Below are 20,535 nucleotides of genomic sequence, written 5' to 3' on the forward strand. Positions count from 1 at the left end.
AAGAGAATTGATTCTTAAAGTACATCTAGGATATTATGACCTCAGTATTTCCATCACATTTTCTTTTATCAATAATATCTTTCAGTGTTTTATAAAACACATTACTATTAAAGCTATTATCACTTTATAATGTAGTAAACTAGTCCTTGACTAGCTGTTCTTTTATTAATAAACTACAGATGGATCTAAACCAAAATCTTGAAGCTGAACACCCCTCACTTTGGAGTTGGATTCATTTCCACAATACAATAGTTTTCACTGGTTACATTTTTTAAACCACATAAGAGAAATAGTCAACAATAATACTAATGTGATTGGCTGGCACAAATTCTATTAGATAAAATATGCCATTAGTTACTTAATGAACAGTTATTTATTTATGATCTTCAAACATTTACATTAATTGTAAATAAGTTATATATTAGTGAAGCAGGGCTATGTTCAATATGAAGTAAATTCCATGATTACTAGCTCTTGGAAACAGCAAAGCAAACCTAAAATAAAGTAACCTGAACATTAAAACAATATAGTGTTTGCAACTTCCATTTCTCTTCATGAACATGGATCCAATGGTTTCTCCTTTTATTCAAAATGATAATAATTATACACCATAACAAAATGTTTTCTTGCTTTCTTATCAACTCTTCATCATTATTGTAGGACTTACCTTTATTGAAATATTCACAGTCATAAGCTAAAAAAATATAAAGGAAAGAAATACTTAGCTACAGACATTTTGCAGATTTGAAATTTAGAGAAAAACAAGTTTTCCTTTAACCCACTAACGAAGGGACAAATCAAAGCTGCTCAAAACCAAATGCCAACTAACTTAGATTTTGCACAAAATTTAATTAATTGGCAAAGCATTAATTATAACATTTGAGTAAAAATGCACTAAACTCAGCGCAACATTCACTGCAAACACATAAGGCTATCTGTTTGTGACCTCTAGTGGTCAAGTCTCAGCTTTACAATCTTTCCTTGGTTTCAGAGTAGCAGCCGTGTTCGTCTGTACCCATAAAAAGAAAAGGAGTACTTGTGGCACCTTAGAGACTAACAGATTTATTAGAGCATAAGCTTTCGTGAGCTACAGCTCACTTCATCGGATGCATCTGATGAAGTGAGCTGTAGCTCACGAAAGCTTATGCTCTAATAAATTTGTTAGTCTCTAAGGTGCCACAAGTACTCCTAATCTTTCCTTGATGACATTAAAATATCTGTGTAAAATCTACAATATCAGAAGCTAAGATATAGCTTCCCCACTCTATCAGGCTCCCTGTGTGTCCATCTTAGGCTACTCACGTAATCTCTCTGTGCCTCCCTTCTCAATCATAATGTACAAATACTTCCTTTCTGCCACCCTTTGTCTGTCTTGCATTCTTAGACCATAAACTCCTTGCAGCTAGGACTATCTTTTACTATGTGTTTGTGATGGGTGCTGTAAAATGCAGCCTCTTGTCAAAACTGTATTTGTAACAACAAACAATAATATAGCAATATTTTAAATCCTGAATTACACTTGTTCAGAACATTCTATAATCCTTCCCCACCTCCACATTGCAGGTGCAGAACAGTGCTCTAAAGCATGTAAAGTTGTTGTCTCCTGCAGGGGACTCTAAGATCTGACCCTTGGAGCTCCTCTTATCTCTTGCACCCAAAATAATTGAGTTTGGACTTGGACTATGCTGTGATTATATTCTGTACAGCTAGCTTCATATCAGCTATTTTGGAGACACTTCACATGTCGAGAGCAGTGAAAACTCTACACAAGTGACTCCATCCATCCACATCACATAGGATATCTTGTGCTGGGTCTCCAGAAGGTAATGGTAAAAGAAGAAAATGTTGGTGTGTCACCCACAAACATAGAAGTGACCAGCAGTTCTCACACAGTGCAAATCCCATGGCCCAAATTGGGAACAGAAACCAAGCAGAGGGCTGCATCTACTTCCATTTTGGAACTAGAGACCCCAACCAACAGCTCTGCTGCCATCGCTCTGACTTTAAAAGGGATGTGCTCATGTGACTCAAACTTTGGTTGCTTTGTCAGAACTTGATCCAATGTATAGACTGGCAATGTGCTGGGCCCAGTACTTGGTTGAGAAAACTTACGACACACTCTGGGGGACCTCCAATCTACTATGACTCCATGCTGACAGCACTGATGTGCATACGCCGATACACTTGTACAGAAACATTCACAATCACCTCCTTGGTTACAACCACATGTGTCTGTCAAGCAGTTTGAATAAAACCAGGTGACGTCCACCTGAAGAACATAAATGTTATTGTAATAACATAAAATAATTCACATAGACTTTGACAAGTGATCTCAATACAGAGCTATCAGACTTTGACAATTTAACAAGTGAGACTTCAAAATATGATAGGTGTTATTTTAAGTGTCTGCCTAAAACACAAAGTATCATCATAGTCATGAGAAACTTGTACACTGTTTAGTGGTACAATTGAATTAATCAAGTGATACATAGGAATCAGTGCAGTAATATGATATTTATGTTGACTTGAAGTATGGGATAGGGTAACAGTAGTTACTTGTAATTTAAACTTTAATAAGCTAAAATTAGAAATATTAATTTCCTCAAATTAACCATAAATAAATAAATTTAGCAAGCTTTTTAAGAACTACTGGACACATATCATTTAATAAGTGATCAAACGTGGTGAAATTAGTGATTAACTGTTCTCCATATAGACAATTTCATAAAAATATTTCTGTGATTTTTTTGTTCTCTTATTGTCATGACATCTTGCTGTGTGTAACCAAATGTAAAAGAAAAATCCATTATTACCAGTGCTAAGTTTTCTCATTGAAATATTGTAAAGTGCTATCAACATGGATCTACACTTGTGGGATGTTTAGAATCTAGTGCAAAACAAAAAGCTTAATGGACCAAACCACATGGAGAATGTTACAACATTTGCATCATTATATTTGTACCAGCTAAAATTACATTATAACTCCTATATGGGTCTTAGCTATCTTCTATGAAGGGACCACCCTCCTCCCTGTGTGCCATTAAAACAATTAAGATAAGCAGAAGGCCTTTAAGCATGGCCCAGGGCACTAACCATTCCTAGATTTGAACATCTTGGGGCAGGGTGTATTGCTCCACCAGAGCCCAAGTCTGCTGACTTTCAGGGCAATTTGTATGGCTCATTTATTTTCTTTGGCTTCTGCCTGAGTGAGGGGATGTATTTAATTTATTCTAGGAGGCAACTCTTCAGGGCTCATGTGGCTCAGCAGTGCACTGTACTTATTTAAATAGGTTCAGAAAATGTCTAATAGGTGACTATTATTCTATATCTAATATATATATATATGTAAATAAAATAATCCAGCAGGTAGATGTATGGATGCATATGTACCTGGTGGATGGAGGAGAGGGTAAGACCCCTAGAGGCCCCATCTGGCTCCCTTTATTGATCAGTTTTAATGGGACTAAAGCAAGGTACTACTTAATGTAAGAGTTGCACAATCAGGCCCTACAGTATTAGTTAAATGTGTCTAGATGAACTGGAGATCAGCTGAGAGCATGTGATCATTATGAAATATGTAAATGAGCAAGTGCTAATGGATTGGATCAGAACAGATATTGTTCACATTTTCTCTCTCACTCTTTCATGTTAGATAGAACTGGGATTTAAAGTGATGTAAGGTTTCTTTTTAATCATATACACAGAACTTCACATAATTTTATTTGTCATCACTACTCACCACTGGATGGCAAGCTTCAAACATTTCACTTAACAGTATCCCACATTCCTTCTTGGCAAATGGCTCTCTAAGTGGGTTCAAACTGCATGGATTTCGAATGTCAGAGCTGTCAACACACTAAACCAGAAAGCGAAATTGTCACCCCCCCAGAAACTTGTTTCACAACCACTGTGCTATCTGAACTTTCAAAACCGAACCTTTTTTTACAAAAATCAGGCTTCAAATAAGTCATGTGAGCACAGATCAAATGCATCGTTTCTAAGGCACTCGTAGTAGTCAAGACAGCCTAAGCCTTATTATTCAATAGAGGAAGGTAAATCTGTGAAGAAGGAACAGCCCAGTGTGGAAAAATGTTTCACTTGTTCTGAAGGAAAAGGAAAAACAAAGCAACAGTTGTACACATTGACTTTGTTGGGGTCCAAGCCTTACTCACACAAGTAGTCCTGCTTGTATGAATAATAAAGATTACTCATATAAGCAAGCCTTGAGTTTTTTCATTATTTAATGTTTTATTTTAAAAAGTTTCAATTGGACTTTTGAATAGCAATCTCAGAAGTGCATATGTATTTGGTAATGCATGGTTTCCTTCTGGTAAACAAAATATTCAACATTAATTCATTTAAAATAAATATTTATATAGATACTGCATATAAAATACTTAAAAATACACAAGTTTTTAAATACAGCCTTTCTATAGTGCAAAAGATGGGAATATTTCAGAGAGTTGTTTCTCTAAATGTTTCTATTACTCTTTGAGCGAAGTACTAAATTTAATGAAAAACTGCAGTAGATTTAGAACAAACATAAAACAGAATACTGCACATCAATCCTCCATGTATTAGTGTTTTAGGAAGAAAAAACTTCCTGTCCTTTTTTTCCCACTTCACTTTAATTAATTATTATAACAAGGTCAGTAGATATTGTAAATACTGTTTGCAACTGAGCTGGGATTCCAGGAAAGGAATTACTGGTTCTGAGGCTGATGAGCTGTAAAGCGTTACACAACAAGGATTTACTAGAAAAGCCATTCTTGTTATTATTTACCTCTACAGCTGACCAGCTACTTCCAAACTCTTGAGAGTTTGTTAACTCAAAATTTTCTGGAGTCCTCATTTCATTTATTGTTTTCAAGTCAAAATTTCCACATAATCCAGTCAGTTCACCCTAAAAAAAATTATATGTATTAGTCAGTGCTACTAGCTTTATCTATTTTTAAGGTTGCCCGTCATATCCCATTATAATCACCCATTTTCAGTTGCTTATAATTTTGCCAAATTTTGATCAGTTACTTCATATTAATTCAATTACTATAGAACTGTTTGAGTTGGCAGATGTGTTTGATAGATCTTCTAGTCTATTCTCTGAACCATGGTCAGATAGTTATGTTAGTCTTCCAGTACCGTATAAATGACTTTAAAAGTGTTGATCTCTGCTTACCTGCCACTGAGGTCCAGTCTGTATGTGAATAGTTGTTCTCTGATCCCACAGAATGGTGATGTCTTCATTAGGAAAATGAACAAGTGTGAAAAATCCAGCTTTCCATAAGTGTATTTTTTGTAGTTTGTCTATGTAACTAGATGGATTCTGTTCAAAACAAAATAAGCCATCACATAATATAAGTAAAGTCTTTAAAGGGTGTCTGCTTGTCAGGAAACAAATGACATCAATAAAATGAACGATGGGGATGATTTAAAAATTTGTCCCAATACTGAGTGATTATCACAGAGGAATAAATGTAGAGAGGATTTTTACCATGATTAATGCTGGATTTTTTGTGGATTACCTGATTTATATGGGTTTTTTTGAGTGTTTGAGATTTTTTTAAACAAACATCTATGATTTTTCACATTTTCAGGGTCAATGAGAGTATGAGTGGGTAGGATACTAAAAATGCTGAAAGGTGCCCAAGAGCTGCAAAATTAAACTCAGCTGTTCCATAGGATGAGATTTTCAAAAGTGATTGAATTTCCATTGAATTCAACAAGACTTAAGCATGTGCTTAAGTGCTTTCCTGAATAAAGATTAATGTAATCATATATTTGAGTGCTTTCTTGAACTATATAGGGACATAGTCTGCCTTCCTTTCTCACACTGAGTAAAACTTGTAAAAATTAATTATATTAATTATATTAGCAATAACATTCTGTATAAAGATAGCAGAATCTGACCTATAGTAGTGAAAAATCAGCCCAAATGGTGGAGCACAGGAGAAACTGGCACATATTTTATGGAGTATTCTGAAATCTAGATTTATAGGATGAATTGCCACTTTAATGGATGGGAGACTTGACTGGATCCACAAGGTGCCAGACGGCTTTAGAATTAAAGGAGAAGAGTATGCAGAGGTAGGCCTCTCCTTTCCCTGGGTGTTATGTTGCCTGTTGGCTGGCCAGAGAGAAATGGGCTTCAACTGGTTTCTTGCTCCGCACAATCATTAACTGAAACCATTGCCTGGACCTCTCAATCTCCTTGCCCCACTTTAGCTGAAGCCACCCTCCCCTCCCCATAGTTATATAGTACAGGAACAATGTTTTTTAGAATACTGTGGGTCCAACTGACTTTCTGTTTTAGGGGTCAGGAAGGAATTTTTCCCATTGGGTCCAAATTGTCTGAAGTTGGTGTTAGGATATAGATATTCAGGCCTGTCTGTAAAGGCCTATACTCTAAGAATTTAGGTGTATTCTTATCGCTTGGCTAGTTCTAGAGGTATAAAAGAAAGAAATCACTGTCTGCCGGTGTAAGGGCCTTCTCTTACTGTGACAGTTTGTGGCCCTGTGCTTAGGCTCAGGCCTTTGGCTAAGCAGCAGAGGCAGCCATAAGCTGGGAAGCGAACGGTCACATCCTCACATTCCAAACTAGTCACACTGAAATAAAGTGCTATTTGGCTGTTAGGAATACAATCCTGTCTTGATAATTCCTATCACCTCCAGAGAAAGGGAAGTGCCTAGAAAATGTAAAAGGAAACTTAGTTTGATAGCATCCTGTCTGGCAAGAACTCACTTATCAATAGCTGGGATGTGAAATCCTCACTTCTGTATTGTTTTGTCATTATAGTTCCCACTTTGCTATTGTTTGTCTGTATAATCTCTGTCTGGTTCTGTGATTGTTCCTGTCTGCTGTATAATTAATTTTGCTGGGTGTAAACTAATTAAGGTGGTAGGATATAATTGGTTACATAATCATATTACAATATGTTAGGATTGGTTAGTTAAATTTCAGGAAAATGATTGGTTAAGGTATAGCTAAGCAGAACTCAAGTTTTACTATATAATCTGTAGTCAATGAGGAAGTGAGTGGGTGTGGGTGGGGGTGGGCATGTGGGTGTGTGAGATGGGAACAGGGAATGGGGGTAAGAAAATTGGAATCATGTTTTGCTAAAGGGGGAGATGGGAACAGGGAATGGGGGTAAGAAAATTGGAATCATGTTTTGCTAAAGGGGGAAATGGGAACAGGGAATGGGAGTAAGGAAATTGGAATCATGTTTTGCTAAGGGTAGGAATGGGAACAGGGACACAGGTGTAAGGCTCTGTGGTGTCAGAGCTGGGAAGGAGGATACTAAGGAAGGAAACTGGAATCATGCTTGTTGGAAGTTCACCCCAATAAACATTGAATTGTTTGCACCTTTGGACTTCGAGTATTGTTGCTCTCTGTTCATGCGAGAAGGACCAGGGAAGTGAGTGGGTGAAGGAATAAGCCCCCTAACAGTTGGTGGTTTTTTTCACCTTCCTCATAGCACCATGGATCGGAAAGGATTGACATAGGATTTAGAAATTTAATATTGGAAATTGTATAAATGTTTAGTACATCATAAATTGCAGCTGGCATCCAGTATGGACAAAAAGGGCCAGTGCCCAGAAATAAGAGATCTGGGATTTTGCTGGTGGGCCTCAGGCCTAAGGGAAAAGGGGAGACCTGGAGTCTTCATAGAAAAAGGTTCTTCTTTGGTACCTTTAGTCTCCTTTGTAGGGGAAGTGTAAGAGGATTCAGCAGAGCAAGCTGAATCATAGGGGTAGACAGTTATAGGCTTTATGATAGGAGCCCTATAAATCCCACAGTGGATCCACCTAAATGCCTATTATGGGAAGATGGGATAGATTAACACCAAAAAGAAGCACTTAGTTGAATAATGTTGCAACCTGCTTCTTAAAGCCCATCCCTGTGTCTGTCCTCATGCATTTGCGTGTCCTGATCAGCGAAGTTAATGGCAAAACTTCCATTGACTTAAACGGGGCCAGGATTCCACCCATAGATTTTAGGTCAGAAACAAGCATTATGGTTATCAGTCTGACCTTCTGCATAACACAGGCCCTAGATTTCACCCAATGATTCCAAGGGACTAGCCAAATGCAATCAGCATTTACTGTATAATAGATTCAAGCACTTGCAGGTTAATTAGTGTAGTTTTTAAGTATTTGTATATAAACAAGACCATCCAGTCCCAAATATACATTTTCCCTTTTTGCGGAGCTAAAAAGTGAAACTTACTGGATTTCCGGTGTCATCATCAAATGTTATAAAAGATTTTCCAACATTAATGGAAATATACTTTCTGCAAATTATTCCAGTATTAAAGCAGTTTACATTTTCTGTAATGACTGAAAAACTAGTAATTGAAGTGCTCTGCAGGAAAAAACAACAATACAAAATATATAAACTGAATCAATAACACACTGCTATAGTTATGCATGATTATTTTTTTCTTTTCTGTAGCAGTAACCTTGTCATAAATATAAAGGGAAGGGTAAACACCTTTAAATCCCTCCTGGCCAGAGGAAAAACCCTTTCACCTGTAAAGGGTTAAGAAGCTAGGATAACCTCGCTGGCACCTGACCAAAATGACCAATGAGGAGACAAGATACTTTCAAAGCTGGAGTCAGGGGGAGAAACAAAGGTTCTTTCTGTCTGTGTGATGCTTTTGCTGGGAACAGAAAAGGAATGGAGTCTTAGAACTTAGTAAGTAATCTAGCTAGATATGCGTTAGATTCTGTTTTGTTTAAATGACTGAGAAAATAAGCTGTGCTGAAAGGAATGTATATTCCTGTTTTTGTATCTTTTTGTAACTTAAAGTTTTGCCTAGAGGGATTCTCCATGTTTTGAATCTGATTATCCTGTAAGGTATTTACCATCCTGATTTTACAGAGGTGATTCTTTTACTTTTTTTCTTCAATTAAAATTCTTCTTTTAAGAACCTGATTGCTTTTTCATTGTTCTTAAGAGCCAAGGGTTTGGGTCTGTGTTCACCTATGCAAACTGGTGAGGATTTTTATCAAGCCTTCCCCAGGAAAGGGGGTGTACGGTTTGGGAGGATTTTGGGGGGAAAGACGTTTCCAAGCGGGCTCTTTCCCGGTTATATATTTGTTAGAGGCTTGGTGGTGACAGCAATAAAGTCTAGGGGCAATAGTTTGTACCTTGGGGAACTTTCAACCTAAGCTGGTTAAAATAAGCTTAGGGGGTTTTCATGCAGGACCCCACATCTGTTCCCTAGAATTCAGAGTGGAGAAGGAACCTTGACAAACCTCAATGTGCTATAAGTATATTTCACCCTAGGCATTCCTGTATTCACACCCTACACACGACTGCAATAATATTTGTACAAAATATGCCTTGTGATGTATCATATGAAAGCTAATAACATGTTGGTTATTAATATAACTGTAAAATGCATGTGTTAACCTTATATGTGAAGTTATTAGCTCCCTCTGTATGATGTTACAAGAACATGTTTAAGACAAAGGCAGCCTAGGCTAGGTAAAGGTAATAAACAGGTCTGTTTACCCCATAGGGTTATTTTGCTAGCTATTATATCCTACTAATCCAGCCAGCAGTATCAATTAATATGTTTCTTTTTCTGAAATTAATCCATTTTATTCTTATACTTTATCAGTATTAATTCCTTGGAATTTAGGATGTGTTGAGGCATGTGTTTCCTAATAATAAGTTTTGCTGAAATGATGCAATTTAAGAAGCTTACCAGCCTGTAAGTTCCAGTAAGATCTGCTATATAGCAAAAAGTATAATCAGTTATGAATATGTCAGCATAAAAGCTGGCAACCTTTGGCACAGATGAGAATGGTCCCTGAACTTTGGAGAACCAAAGGGAGGAACTATCCACATCACATCCCAGGTTTATTTGGCATCTACAACTGGTTGGTAACCGCAGGGTACACCACAACTTGGAGGTCATCAAGAGAGCCTAGGTTGGCAGTTTTGGAGTGAGATAATCCTTATTAATATATTTAGAAAGTAAGTGTCATAATCCACTAACCTATAAGACAGTGGTCCCCACACTTTAACAACCTGTGAACCCCTTTCACTAAAATGTCAAGTCTCACGAACCCGCTCCTAAAAATGAATATTTCCAGGGATTTTCTCCTTTACCTGAGTATACATTATAAAAGCAGTGATCTTGGAAATATAACATTTGTTTTTATGACATGCTTATTACACACTATTTATTATAAATTATAATTTATCATTATAGTATTTATATTACATTATGAAAACGGCAACACGCTTCCAAGATCTCACTTTTGTAGCATGTATCACTTTGAATAAGCCTGTTATAAGACAAGGATCCTATGTTTCATCAAGGAATGTCAGATGCGAAACAGCATGAAGGTATTTAAGAAGCCAATTCAAAGAGTTCCTCCTATACAAGCATTCAGGTCTTGAGCAGTCCAGGCAAACAACGCATGTTACAATAAAGCTTAAACTTGTTCTTCATAATAATTTAAAAACAATACTAGCTGCCTATTTAATTTAAAAACAGCAAAATATCCACCTCCCTTTCCATTTCTTATAAGGAGTCTTGAAGTTTAAATCTCCTCACTGTGATAGATATGCTCGCTTTGATCTGCTTAGCCCTTGGAAGTCCAGGGGCTCTGGGCTGCTGGCCCTGTGCTGCCCGGCGTCCCTAGGGAGAGCTCTGGCCACCATTAGGGAATTTTTTCCCGAGAACCCCTGTAACATTTCACAAACCCCCAGGGGTTTACAAACCCCAGTTTGTGAACCACTGCAAAAGGAGAAGGGTACCCATAAATTTCTCAGTGTATGTAAATAAGATTTGGGTATAGTAGGTTGGGCCTGAATTTCATAGGTCAGGATCCTATAAAATACCTTGTAAGAGGGATCTTCTAGGGTCTTCTAAGTTCTAGGCTCTTCTACCTCCTGAAGCTTTGGTTTCTTTGAGTGCTTTTTCCAGTTCTCTTATACTCTAGAGACTATCTTCTATCACACTATCAGCTCAGTTTGTGCAATATAGTATAACTACTCAACATTCCCTAACCATTGGGGAAGTCAGCACCATCACATAATCGGGCATGCCAGGAGTGAAGCTGGTCCTTCACTTCCTATTACCGGGCCCTCAAAGAAGGGGGTGAGTATGTTAGGTCAAGGTACTTATAATAGAAATGGTACCACCAGGAGTTTGGGAATTCTTTTACTGTTTTGCAGTTATAAGTTTCATTGCATTTCTGATTTTTATGTTAATTCCAATAAAGGTTTTATCAATTTGGTATTGTCCTCAGTGTACGTGTTCTTGCCAAGCACCCTGAGAGTCCTCTCCTGATATAGAACTCTCTGAGTTCTTGAACTCTGTAGTTTGAATTGGATAAGAACCTATAAATCTCCTGGTCGAATGCAATCAGTGGCGAGCCATAGCAACTAACCCATCAAATTCAGGTCAATATCTGTCATACACAAAGGAATATGGGTTTACCTCAATTTACATATTAGCAGTAAACAAAGCCATCAAGCTAAACCAGCAGGAGTTATCTAGAGTCTGAACTCAAGAGACAGAGAATTAACATGGCTCCTGCACCCCAGAGAGACACAGGAGACTGAATCCCCAGGAGGCTTTCCTGACTTGTAAGGCAAAGACAATTCCTTTGGTAATATAAGGGACAGAGAGAGACTCCATCTTTATCCTTCACTGTAAGGAAACAAAGGAACCAAGCAATTTGATCTCTGTGATGGGTCCTGGCCAGGTCAGCCAGTGCAGAACTGGAAGGGAGGCTGTGGGTGAGAGAAATCATTTTGAACAAAGACCGGATCTTGCTAGATTATGTTTTAGACTTTTAGATGTGTGTTTTTCACTTTTATGTGCTTGTAAACACTTTTATGTGCTTGTGTCTCTACCTTTATCTCTTTTACTTGGTATCACTTAAGCCATGCTCCTTTGTGAACAAACTCATTTGACTTAATTATAAATCAATGATGCTGCATAAATTCAGTAAAGCGTGTCCTTCTAGTAAGCTGACAAGTTGGAATGTTACACTAATACATTTTCTGTGAGGTTCTAGTGAGAAGGACTGGTCCCTGCAGTAGGATGATTTTGGGGCAAATTCAGGGCTAGAAGGGTACTAAGGTCAGTCTTCAAGAAGTAACCAAGTTGGGCAAAGCCAGGTTGAGGCTCGTGGGTTGTTGGTAGGCTGTTGGGGTAAGAGTTTACCAAAGCTGTAAAGCCACAAGATACCCAGGATTATAAGACAGATGTTGACTGAACCCCTTACTGGCGTGGGTGAACCTCAAACCATTCTAACTAATTCATGGTCCAAAGTTTTAGCAGCAACAAAGTTCATAAAGTGACAGGTGAAACATCAACATAATGTACAGTTAAGCAAGAGTTGGAATGGAAGCTGAATGCATATCACAGAAACTTGGAGATCCTCAGGCCCCATCTGCTTTCATTTGTTTCCATAGATGTGTACATTTTGTCTTTTTCCTGCTGGTATGTTTTGTTCAACATTAATGCAAATAATTTTTATGTGTTATACGCTATAATGTTAATCATACAAATGAAACAATAATGTGATATTAAATAAAGTGAAGATTTTTGAAAAAGTAGCAAAAAAATCTTTACAAGACTTGCAAGTTGCAGATATTTCCCCTATTTAATTTTTTATCTGGATTTGGGGAGACTTTAAAAAAAATTCACCTTAATTAGATGAACCTTACAAGCTCCAATGAAGTCAAATGTGAGTCCATCAAATGTCCTGTAATGCCGATCCCCATATGCAGTACACATTGATGGGCAGGGATGGAAGATGCATTGAAATGACCCATGCTGGCAGATACTGAAAAAGTATGATCAATAGTGTAATATCAAGTGTAGAAACTGACAAATAATCGCAGTTATTTTACTAATCATTTTTCAAAGATTAGAAATATTAATAAAAAAGCAAAACCAGTAAAAATATAGTTCTAAAAAGTGTTAGGAGTGTTAGGAGTGCGGATAGATTGCAGACTGAAATGTTATATAGTAATGTTATATAGTAATGATATCAATAAAACCCACCCTGAAAAAAAAATTACATGTTGAATTGATACAGTTTGAACTGTACAGTGTTTCCACTGAACTGTACGTTGAATCTGTAGGTTCCATAATGTATCAGACACTGGCATTTCTTATATTGAACCAGTAAAAAGAAAATGGCCTCACTATCAATTTAATATGTTACATAGTAGTTCACATCAACAAAAAATCAAATACATGTAACAAGGAATAGCTTGTATACAATATAGTTGTTTGAACAGAGCCTGAATCTTGGAATCAGCTAGTGACACATTTGTAGTCAGTCCAGTTCCAGCAGTCCTTACTCCATCCTTAATTTAAGGGAGTTTTGCATGATAGAAAAAATTGAGATTTGCCTAAGCGATTTAGGCCCACATCCTCAAAGATGCCTAACTAAAGATAGGCACCTAAGTATATTTAATTATGTGAGCCTTAGAACCTAAATTCCATTTTCAAAGCTGACTTAAGCATTTAGAAGGCTTTCAATGAGACTTAGGAGCTAGAATCCCCAAGTCTCTTTTGAAAATGGAACTTGGGCACTTTGGGAAATTTTTCCCAAAAAAAGACCTTCAGGACTCAGCCCCTTGATATAATTGTAGCATAGCAACAACAGTTAAACTAAATATAGTATGTTATATATTTTCTTTTTCTTAATATGTATCCATGCCACATGTAATATATTTAATTTGAAAATGAATAACTCTGATATACCTGTTGATTAAATGAATGGAAGTCTCATTTCATGAATAAACTATGGGATGGATTAATCCTGTGAAATATCTGATACAATAGATAGTACTGTATATGGTGACTAATCATATTGAATTATACTGATTCATATATTATGAACTGAAGGAGTAGAAGTGAATGGTTTTAACAGGAGAAGCAATTGTCAGGAAGGCAGAAGTGGGTGCAAATGGAAGCAGGCTCCAATTCTTGTTAGTTGCAGTACAGTCTCCCTTTCTGACCCCTTGGCATGTAACTTATACCAATATATACCCATTTAGGCTGTCTTACCAACGTGCAACTTACCCTGCCATTTACCTCACCTCTCAATTTGGCCCTATGTGTTTGCATTTTATACCTTGGGATACTGATAGTCAAGATTATGATTCTTCTAACTCCTGCCTATAATGCGACTCCCTTTTTCCAAATAATATGCTGTTATTCAGTCACTTGGGAGTCTCTTGTGATAATGTTCCAGTTCTAAAAAACAGTTCTATTTTTAACATTTATTTGAAACAAATGTAAAAATAAAATTACTGGAGATGAAATGCTAGAAACTGGTTTGAAAAATATAATCAAGAACAGTAAAGCAAAACAGAAAAATAACTAATCATCAGATAAGGGAGGTTCTAACGTGAGATTAAACAACCAGATAGCTTTCTGCTTACCAGGTATGACAGGAAGAAATGACTCTGTCACCTGGGAAGTACTCCTTTCCTTTCCATGAACATGGGCATTCATCTGGCTCAAAGCATGCATCACCATGTTTAACAAGGCTGTCAGAAAACATCAAGTATGCATTAAATGCAAATATATTTTTCAGATCTATACATTTATAAATCTTTTCACTGCTCTTTTAAATAATTTGTAATGAACTCCACAACATTTTTCTTTAAAAAGCAGCAGCAGAAGCAGAATTTTAAATCCTTTTGGGAACTCAAAAATACATTTTTTGATCCTAATACAAGTTTTTACCTTTGTAACTTGTGTTTGACTAAAGCATATCTTCCAGAAAAGCATCCAGTCTTGTTTTGAAGACATCAGGAGATGGGGAATCCACCACTTCCTTTGGCAGTTTGTTCCCATGGTTAAAACCCTCACTATTAAAAAATTGTCCCTTATTTCTAACTTGAATTTGATCCCCTGGTTCTTATTTCTTTTTTTTTGCTAGATTAAAGAGCTCTTTGATACCCAGTATTTTCTCCTCACACGTGCTTAACCTTCTGCACTGTGAGTGGCCCCATTGCCTTCAAAGGGACTACTCACAAGAGTAAAATTAATCACAGGCATGCATATTTACAGAATCAGGTCTTACGTTTCTTACTCATGATTATAAAGGTAGTAACTGATGGAATAGATAAAAAATTGGAACTTCAAGAAGCGTACGGGAAAATGTCTGGGGATTCTAACAACAAAGGAAGAAAGGGAGAATTCTTGTTCACCAACACAAAATATAGCAACAAATACAAAATTTAAAATAAAACCCTGAAACCAACATACCAGGGATAAATAAATGGAAACAGTAAAGATGGACTTAATACATGGAATTATTTAAATTTACACAAATACTGGGAAAATACACAGTAAATGATAAATGAACTATTAGAACAGAGTAACAATTCTCCAATGAATCAAACATAAGTTATGTGTAAATTTTTTTCTTGTACAATTTGATGTACCATTGGTGATGGGAATTCAAAAAGGTCCCAAAGACACATTAATGGATTTCAGAAGTTTCAGTTGCCACCAGTGAAAAAGATTTATAGAATGAGAAATGAGAATTTTTTTAAAAACATGAATCCTTAGTTATATACAATAGTAGGAAGTAGACCCTTCCTTGTAATCCTTATGACTCCAGATTGCACTGAGTTCTACTAGTACAAACCCCTATTCCTTTGCAGAAATTGTGGAGAAAAACATGCTAATTGGATAGAAAAGGGGAGAGGGATCCCTTGAAGGCCCCATAAGATCTAAAATTATCTTAATTTTTTTTTTAAAGGAGAGTTTAGACATTTACTGGCTTTGGGCAAGAAATAATCATTTAAGTATTGCTGCCAGGCTGATGTTGGTTTCTTTGAAAAGTAAGTACTTTTTAAGAATAAAAGTTCTTCTCTGCTACATGCATGCAGAGAATTTCCCTGAGAAAATCCATTAGACTAGTCCAATTTACTCAGAAAAGTCATATCTGTTGCTCACCATTGTAATATATGTGTGCTAGATTATCTGAGTCAGGGGAGCAGCTCATCATTGACAGTCATATCCTGGACAAACTGGTTGGTGCCACCATTTTATTCTCTGCAGGAACGCAGAGGAAAAATTAAATTATTGCATTAAATGCATTCATCGCAGCACTTGTTCTTTGTGTATACTGGATGAATTAGCGTTTTGTAAACCAAGTTCTGTGACTATAACCTAGACCCCAATTCAGTATGATTTAAAACAAAAAACAACAAGAACTTCTCCACTCTGGGGCTCTTTTACTGGGAACACAGTAACAACATCAGGAAAACAAGAAATCACTAAACTGAAAGACTGTAATTTTCTTTAGAGCATTTGAAATGTCCTTTGTAAGTTATACCCATTTCAAGTTTTCTGTCGCTTATTGGACAGTTTAACTACAAGACCAAAATTCCCACTGGTTTAAGCTACAAACTGAATAGGCCACATTCAGAGACAAAGAGAATCACATTGACAAGCTAAGACCAAATGCAAGTTCCATCTCTGTAATATTACACTGGATAAAATAAGTGATAACAGCTCTCTCTCTTGTAAAGCCAAAGAACTAGGTTGATTTCAACAATCTAAGAATTCATAACAATATGCTATCTAGAGATGCCCAGAACTCTCCCTTTTCTTCTGAAGTATCAGGCATTATTTCTAACACCTATTTATGTGCAACCTAAAGATCAGTGCTAAGGGTATAGCTTCCTACAAACTCAACTTGTACTGAATCAAATTCACTGCCACCCTACTAGGCTCCTGCGTTCATTTAAATAATGTCCATGGGGGTGGAGGGGAGAATTATTAGAAGCAAAAATGGCATTTTTGAGTGAACAAAAGCCTAAGGGATAAATGCTTCTCACTTTTGCCAAGCTCAAGTACCTGAGCTTGAGAAGTAAAGAATCATCTCCACAGGCTGCACCAGCAAAAGAGTCACTCCATGGTCACTACTGCAGTGTTGGCCTTCTGTAGGCTCAGTGCATGGTGCACTCGCTTCCCTCCTTTATGCAAAGTCATATGGCCAGTGAAATACCCTGGCCCCACCCACAAACCTGCCTCTGGGGTTTCTCTCACCCCCTCTGCAAACTCCTCAGATTTTGCCTGCAATGATCCACTCATGATGCAAGGGTATCAGGAAGGAGGGAAACTGCAAATACCAGCTATTGTGAGTGTACACCAATGCCATGAACAACATCCCTACTAGCTGACAGGGGAAAAAGAGGTACAACAAAACTGATGTACCCTGTGCTTATTATTAGCATTACTGTAGGACCTAGTGGCCCCATTGTAGAGGATTCACTTGCTGGCCTAGTGGAGTTAATTTGTTCCCGGAGAATGTTCCTGCTTGCGGAATTATGCTATTGTAACATTAATTAATTGTCAGGGCACTTTAGAACTCTTGAATAGTCAACTTTTTATAATTGGTTGACAGGGCTGCCAAGTGTCAGGCATCTTCTGCAACCCTCCCATTTTGTATCTGTAATGGGGAGACTCACCTCTTGAGTGCCTCCTAGCCGCTGGGTGTGGTACCACAGTCCTTTTTACAACCCTGGAGCCCCCTGTGGGCTACTATCCAACTTTGGTGGGTTTTGAGAGTCCTCCATAGTCCATGGCATGTCATAATTACTATGCAATTATCAGATAGTTGAAGCTCTTTACCATCTCCAGTGTGGTTAACAGAACGGAGATTTCACCACAAAGAAACTTTTCTAACGTGGCCTCCTGACCTCCTGGAGAGGAGCCTCCTGGGATAACATCCTTCAGAGTTAAGGATATATTTATTGAGGTTCAGACCCCTTTCAGGGTTACCAAAAACCAGGGATTGCGCCGTTTTGCCCACAGCTTTTAGTATCTGACTTGGCAACATCCACTTCTTGTTCTTTTTGTGCCCATGCTATTTTATGAATGGCATTCAGTAGGTTAGGAAGATAAAAATTATCCTTTTTCCTTTGGTAGAGCTCTTCTTTTTAGCAGAGGGTGGGTTGTGGCTTTTCCTTGCAGCTTTGTTGTGATTCCATATCACTGGACTTAGGGCAGGGCAGCTCTGAATTTCATCAGCTTGTGGTCCCTGCTGGCTCAATCCATCTTTATGCTGCAATGATTGCACTCTGCAGGGTTCTAAGCCTTTTTTCAGGATGGCTATTTCAGCCTTCCCAGGTCTTTAACTTTAGCCACGCTGGACTTCAGCCCCAGCTGGACCTTAAGCAAGTTCTGAAGCTTAGTCAGGTCCTTCTGCAGCAACAAACATTGCTGTTCCACGTGTCTTTTTCAGTTCTGAGATGGGCCAGGTCCTGTTCCTGCAGTATAGCTTGGGCTAGGATCTGCTCCCTTGAGGAGTGCTTTATTTGTGTTTTTGCAAGGCCTTAACCTTTTGGACCTCTAGCATGTGCATTTGTGCCATTCCCTCTTTGACCCTATCCACTGCCACAACCTTATCTTCTACCTTTTTCTATTCCAGTAGGAGTTGGGTTTGTTGGGTGGCGATAAAAGTTACTACAAGTACTGCAGTAGAAGACACAAACACCGTAATGGTGGCTGTCAATACTAAATCCTTCACTGGATGGTGAATCCACATCCTTACACCATCTTCCTGGTGCTTGAATCCTTACTCCATTCTTCTGCAGGGATTCAAGCTTCCTGGTTAGCGGTCACTATGCTTTATATTTCAATGTCCATGCTTTTGCGCTCTTCACACCTCTCTGCCCTTTCCTGGACGATCAACCTCAGTTCTCTCAGTTCCTCCATTTGTTCCAGGAGGTGGTTGTTGGCTCAGACAGATTGATCCCACTATCCTATGAGCATCTTCTTGCTCTGCTAGTGTGCTTCAAATTTACACCTCAGCTTGCTGTGCACTAACTTTTCATCCAGACAAGCCCTCAGAAAGTTAGTGACTGTTCAGGAGTGTTTCTTGTGTGGAAATTGTGTTGATTAAATACACTGAGCTAAATTTTGTCTTTACACACCAGCCACAGTATTGCCTTTGTGTGAGTTGCATGTATGTAAACTGAGGGCAGAATTCAGCCCAGAGTTTAGTCAGAGTCAGTATTTCAGTGAGTGTAAGGTCTGTGTGAGAGAAAAAACAGAAAGAACTCTGTCATTCATGTCTGACAGAGAGGATAATATTAGATTTTCCTGAGCTGTGGTTGTCTGAACTTCCTGTTCACATACAATTAATCAAAAAATGAATCATGCTTTTCTTTGTATGAATGTGTGTATATGTATATGTGCAAGATGAAATATTCTGAGTTTGTGTAGTTTTTAGCTGTAGCATAGCAGAATAACAAGTTATCTGCTAAATGACCAACCTTATTTTATGGTTGAAGTAGTTTTCAACAAGGAGGACAATTCAATCACAGTTAGCAGATCAGTAGATTCACCCATCTTTGCCAGGTAATAAATGGCAGCTGTTTTTTGGATTCAGATCAAATAGCTGCCTGATTTGTACTTTGCACAATGTTAGCATGAGAACCATCTGAACTGTAATATGGATTAAAAAAAAGACATCCAGCCATGTGTTGGCTTGACTGGCTTATGGTTCTTCAACTACACTCACAGAGGGGAAAAAAGTAAAATAATTGTAACTATAATAACTGTAAAATAAATTGGTTAGTCTCTAAGGTGCCACAAGTACTCCTTTTCTTTTTGCGAATACAGACTAACACGGCTGTTACTCTGAAACCTGTAATATCATAGATACATTTCCTGCTGTTAGTAATTACCTTCAACACAATGAAATGTGTCACTTCTGAAGTAAAATGAACTTTAAAAGATTGTAGAGGTGATATTGTTATGCTAGGGGCTGGGAGCAACCTCACTGAAGCTGGTGGGCATCAAAGCTATCTTCCATTCAGGTTAAATGAAGGAACATTTGGAGAGAGCTTCATTTAGAGAGAGCTGAAAAAATAGGCCATCCACAATATATGCTACATGTAAGGCCGCTCAAAAATCAAACTGTGTGGGTAGAAGTGTTTCACTGCATGCTGAATGTAAATTTTGAGCTAGAGGGTTGATTTGATTGCAGCTGTGTGTCTGTGTGTGAGAGAAAAGGGGCAGATGCACCACAGAAGCATACAGAGAAGGCAGGAGAAAGCCAAGGACTGCCAGAGAACAGCTTGTAGCATGATCCTGAGAAAAAGCTGAGAGTTTTCCCCTAAATTTGGCTGGAAAGACACTTGGAACTGTGAGCAGAGAAACTGCCTCCTGCTGTGTCCAGGAAACAGGACAGTTTCTTTGTAAATGAAACAGGACTGAACCAACGAAATAACTGACTGTGTCATCAGTTTCTCCTCCTCATGGAAATAACTTGCTAGATCCTGAATTTTGGCTAAATGCTAGGGTCAAAAGAGGTAACAATAATATCAAGCACTGTAGTGGTGGACATTAAAAAGTCAACATTTACAATCAGTTGTCAATCAGTAACACAGATATAATATGTTCCTATGCTCACAATGGGAAAGAAATGTGGCTTCTCAAATTCTGTGTGATAAGTGTTGGCAAATGTTGACTTAAATGGTGATCACTGTAATAAGCATTTAAAAAGTGTAACCTGAAAATGCAA

The 20,535-nt window shown here is 37.8% G+C and overlaps 1 protein-coding gene across 1 annotated transcript in view; it reads right to left on the reverse strand.

Moving 5' to 3' along the window:
* OTOG (otogelin) overlaps positions 1-20,535 on the reverse strand; it is a 166,558-nt gene that overhangs the window by 72,511 nt on the left and 73,512 nt on the right. The window contains exons 24-31 of the mRNA XM_084632568.1: positions 14,426-14,533; positions 12,675-12,813; positions 8,225-8,359; positions 5,177-5,323; positions 4,784-4,903; positions 3,740-3,856; positions 2,113-2,269; positions 668-694 (exon numbers count right to left, since the gene is read on the reverse strand). Of these exons, the coding sequence (XP_084488694.1) occupies positions 668-694; positions 2,113-2,269; positions 3,740-3,856; positions 4,784-4,903; positions 5,177-5,323; positions 8,225-8,359; positions 12,675-12,813; positions 14,426-14,533 (950 nt within the window). The remainder of the gene's footprint in view (positions 1-667; positions 695-2,112; positions 2,270-3,739; positions 3,857-4,783; positions 4,904-5,176; positions 5,324-8,224; positions 8,360-12,674; positions 12,814-14,425; positions 14,534-20,535) is intronic.

Source organism: Lepidochelys olivacea (genome assembly GCF_965140295.1).
Source record: "Lepidochelys olivacea isolate rLepOli2 genome assembly, chromosome: 6".
Lineage (NCBI taxonomy): Eukaryota > Metazoa > Chordata > Testudines > Cheloniidae > Lepidochelys > Lepidochelys olivacea.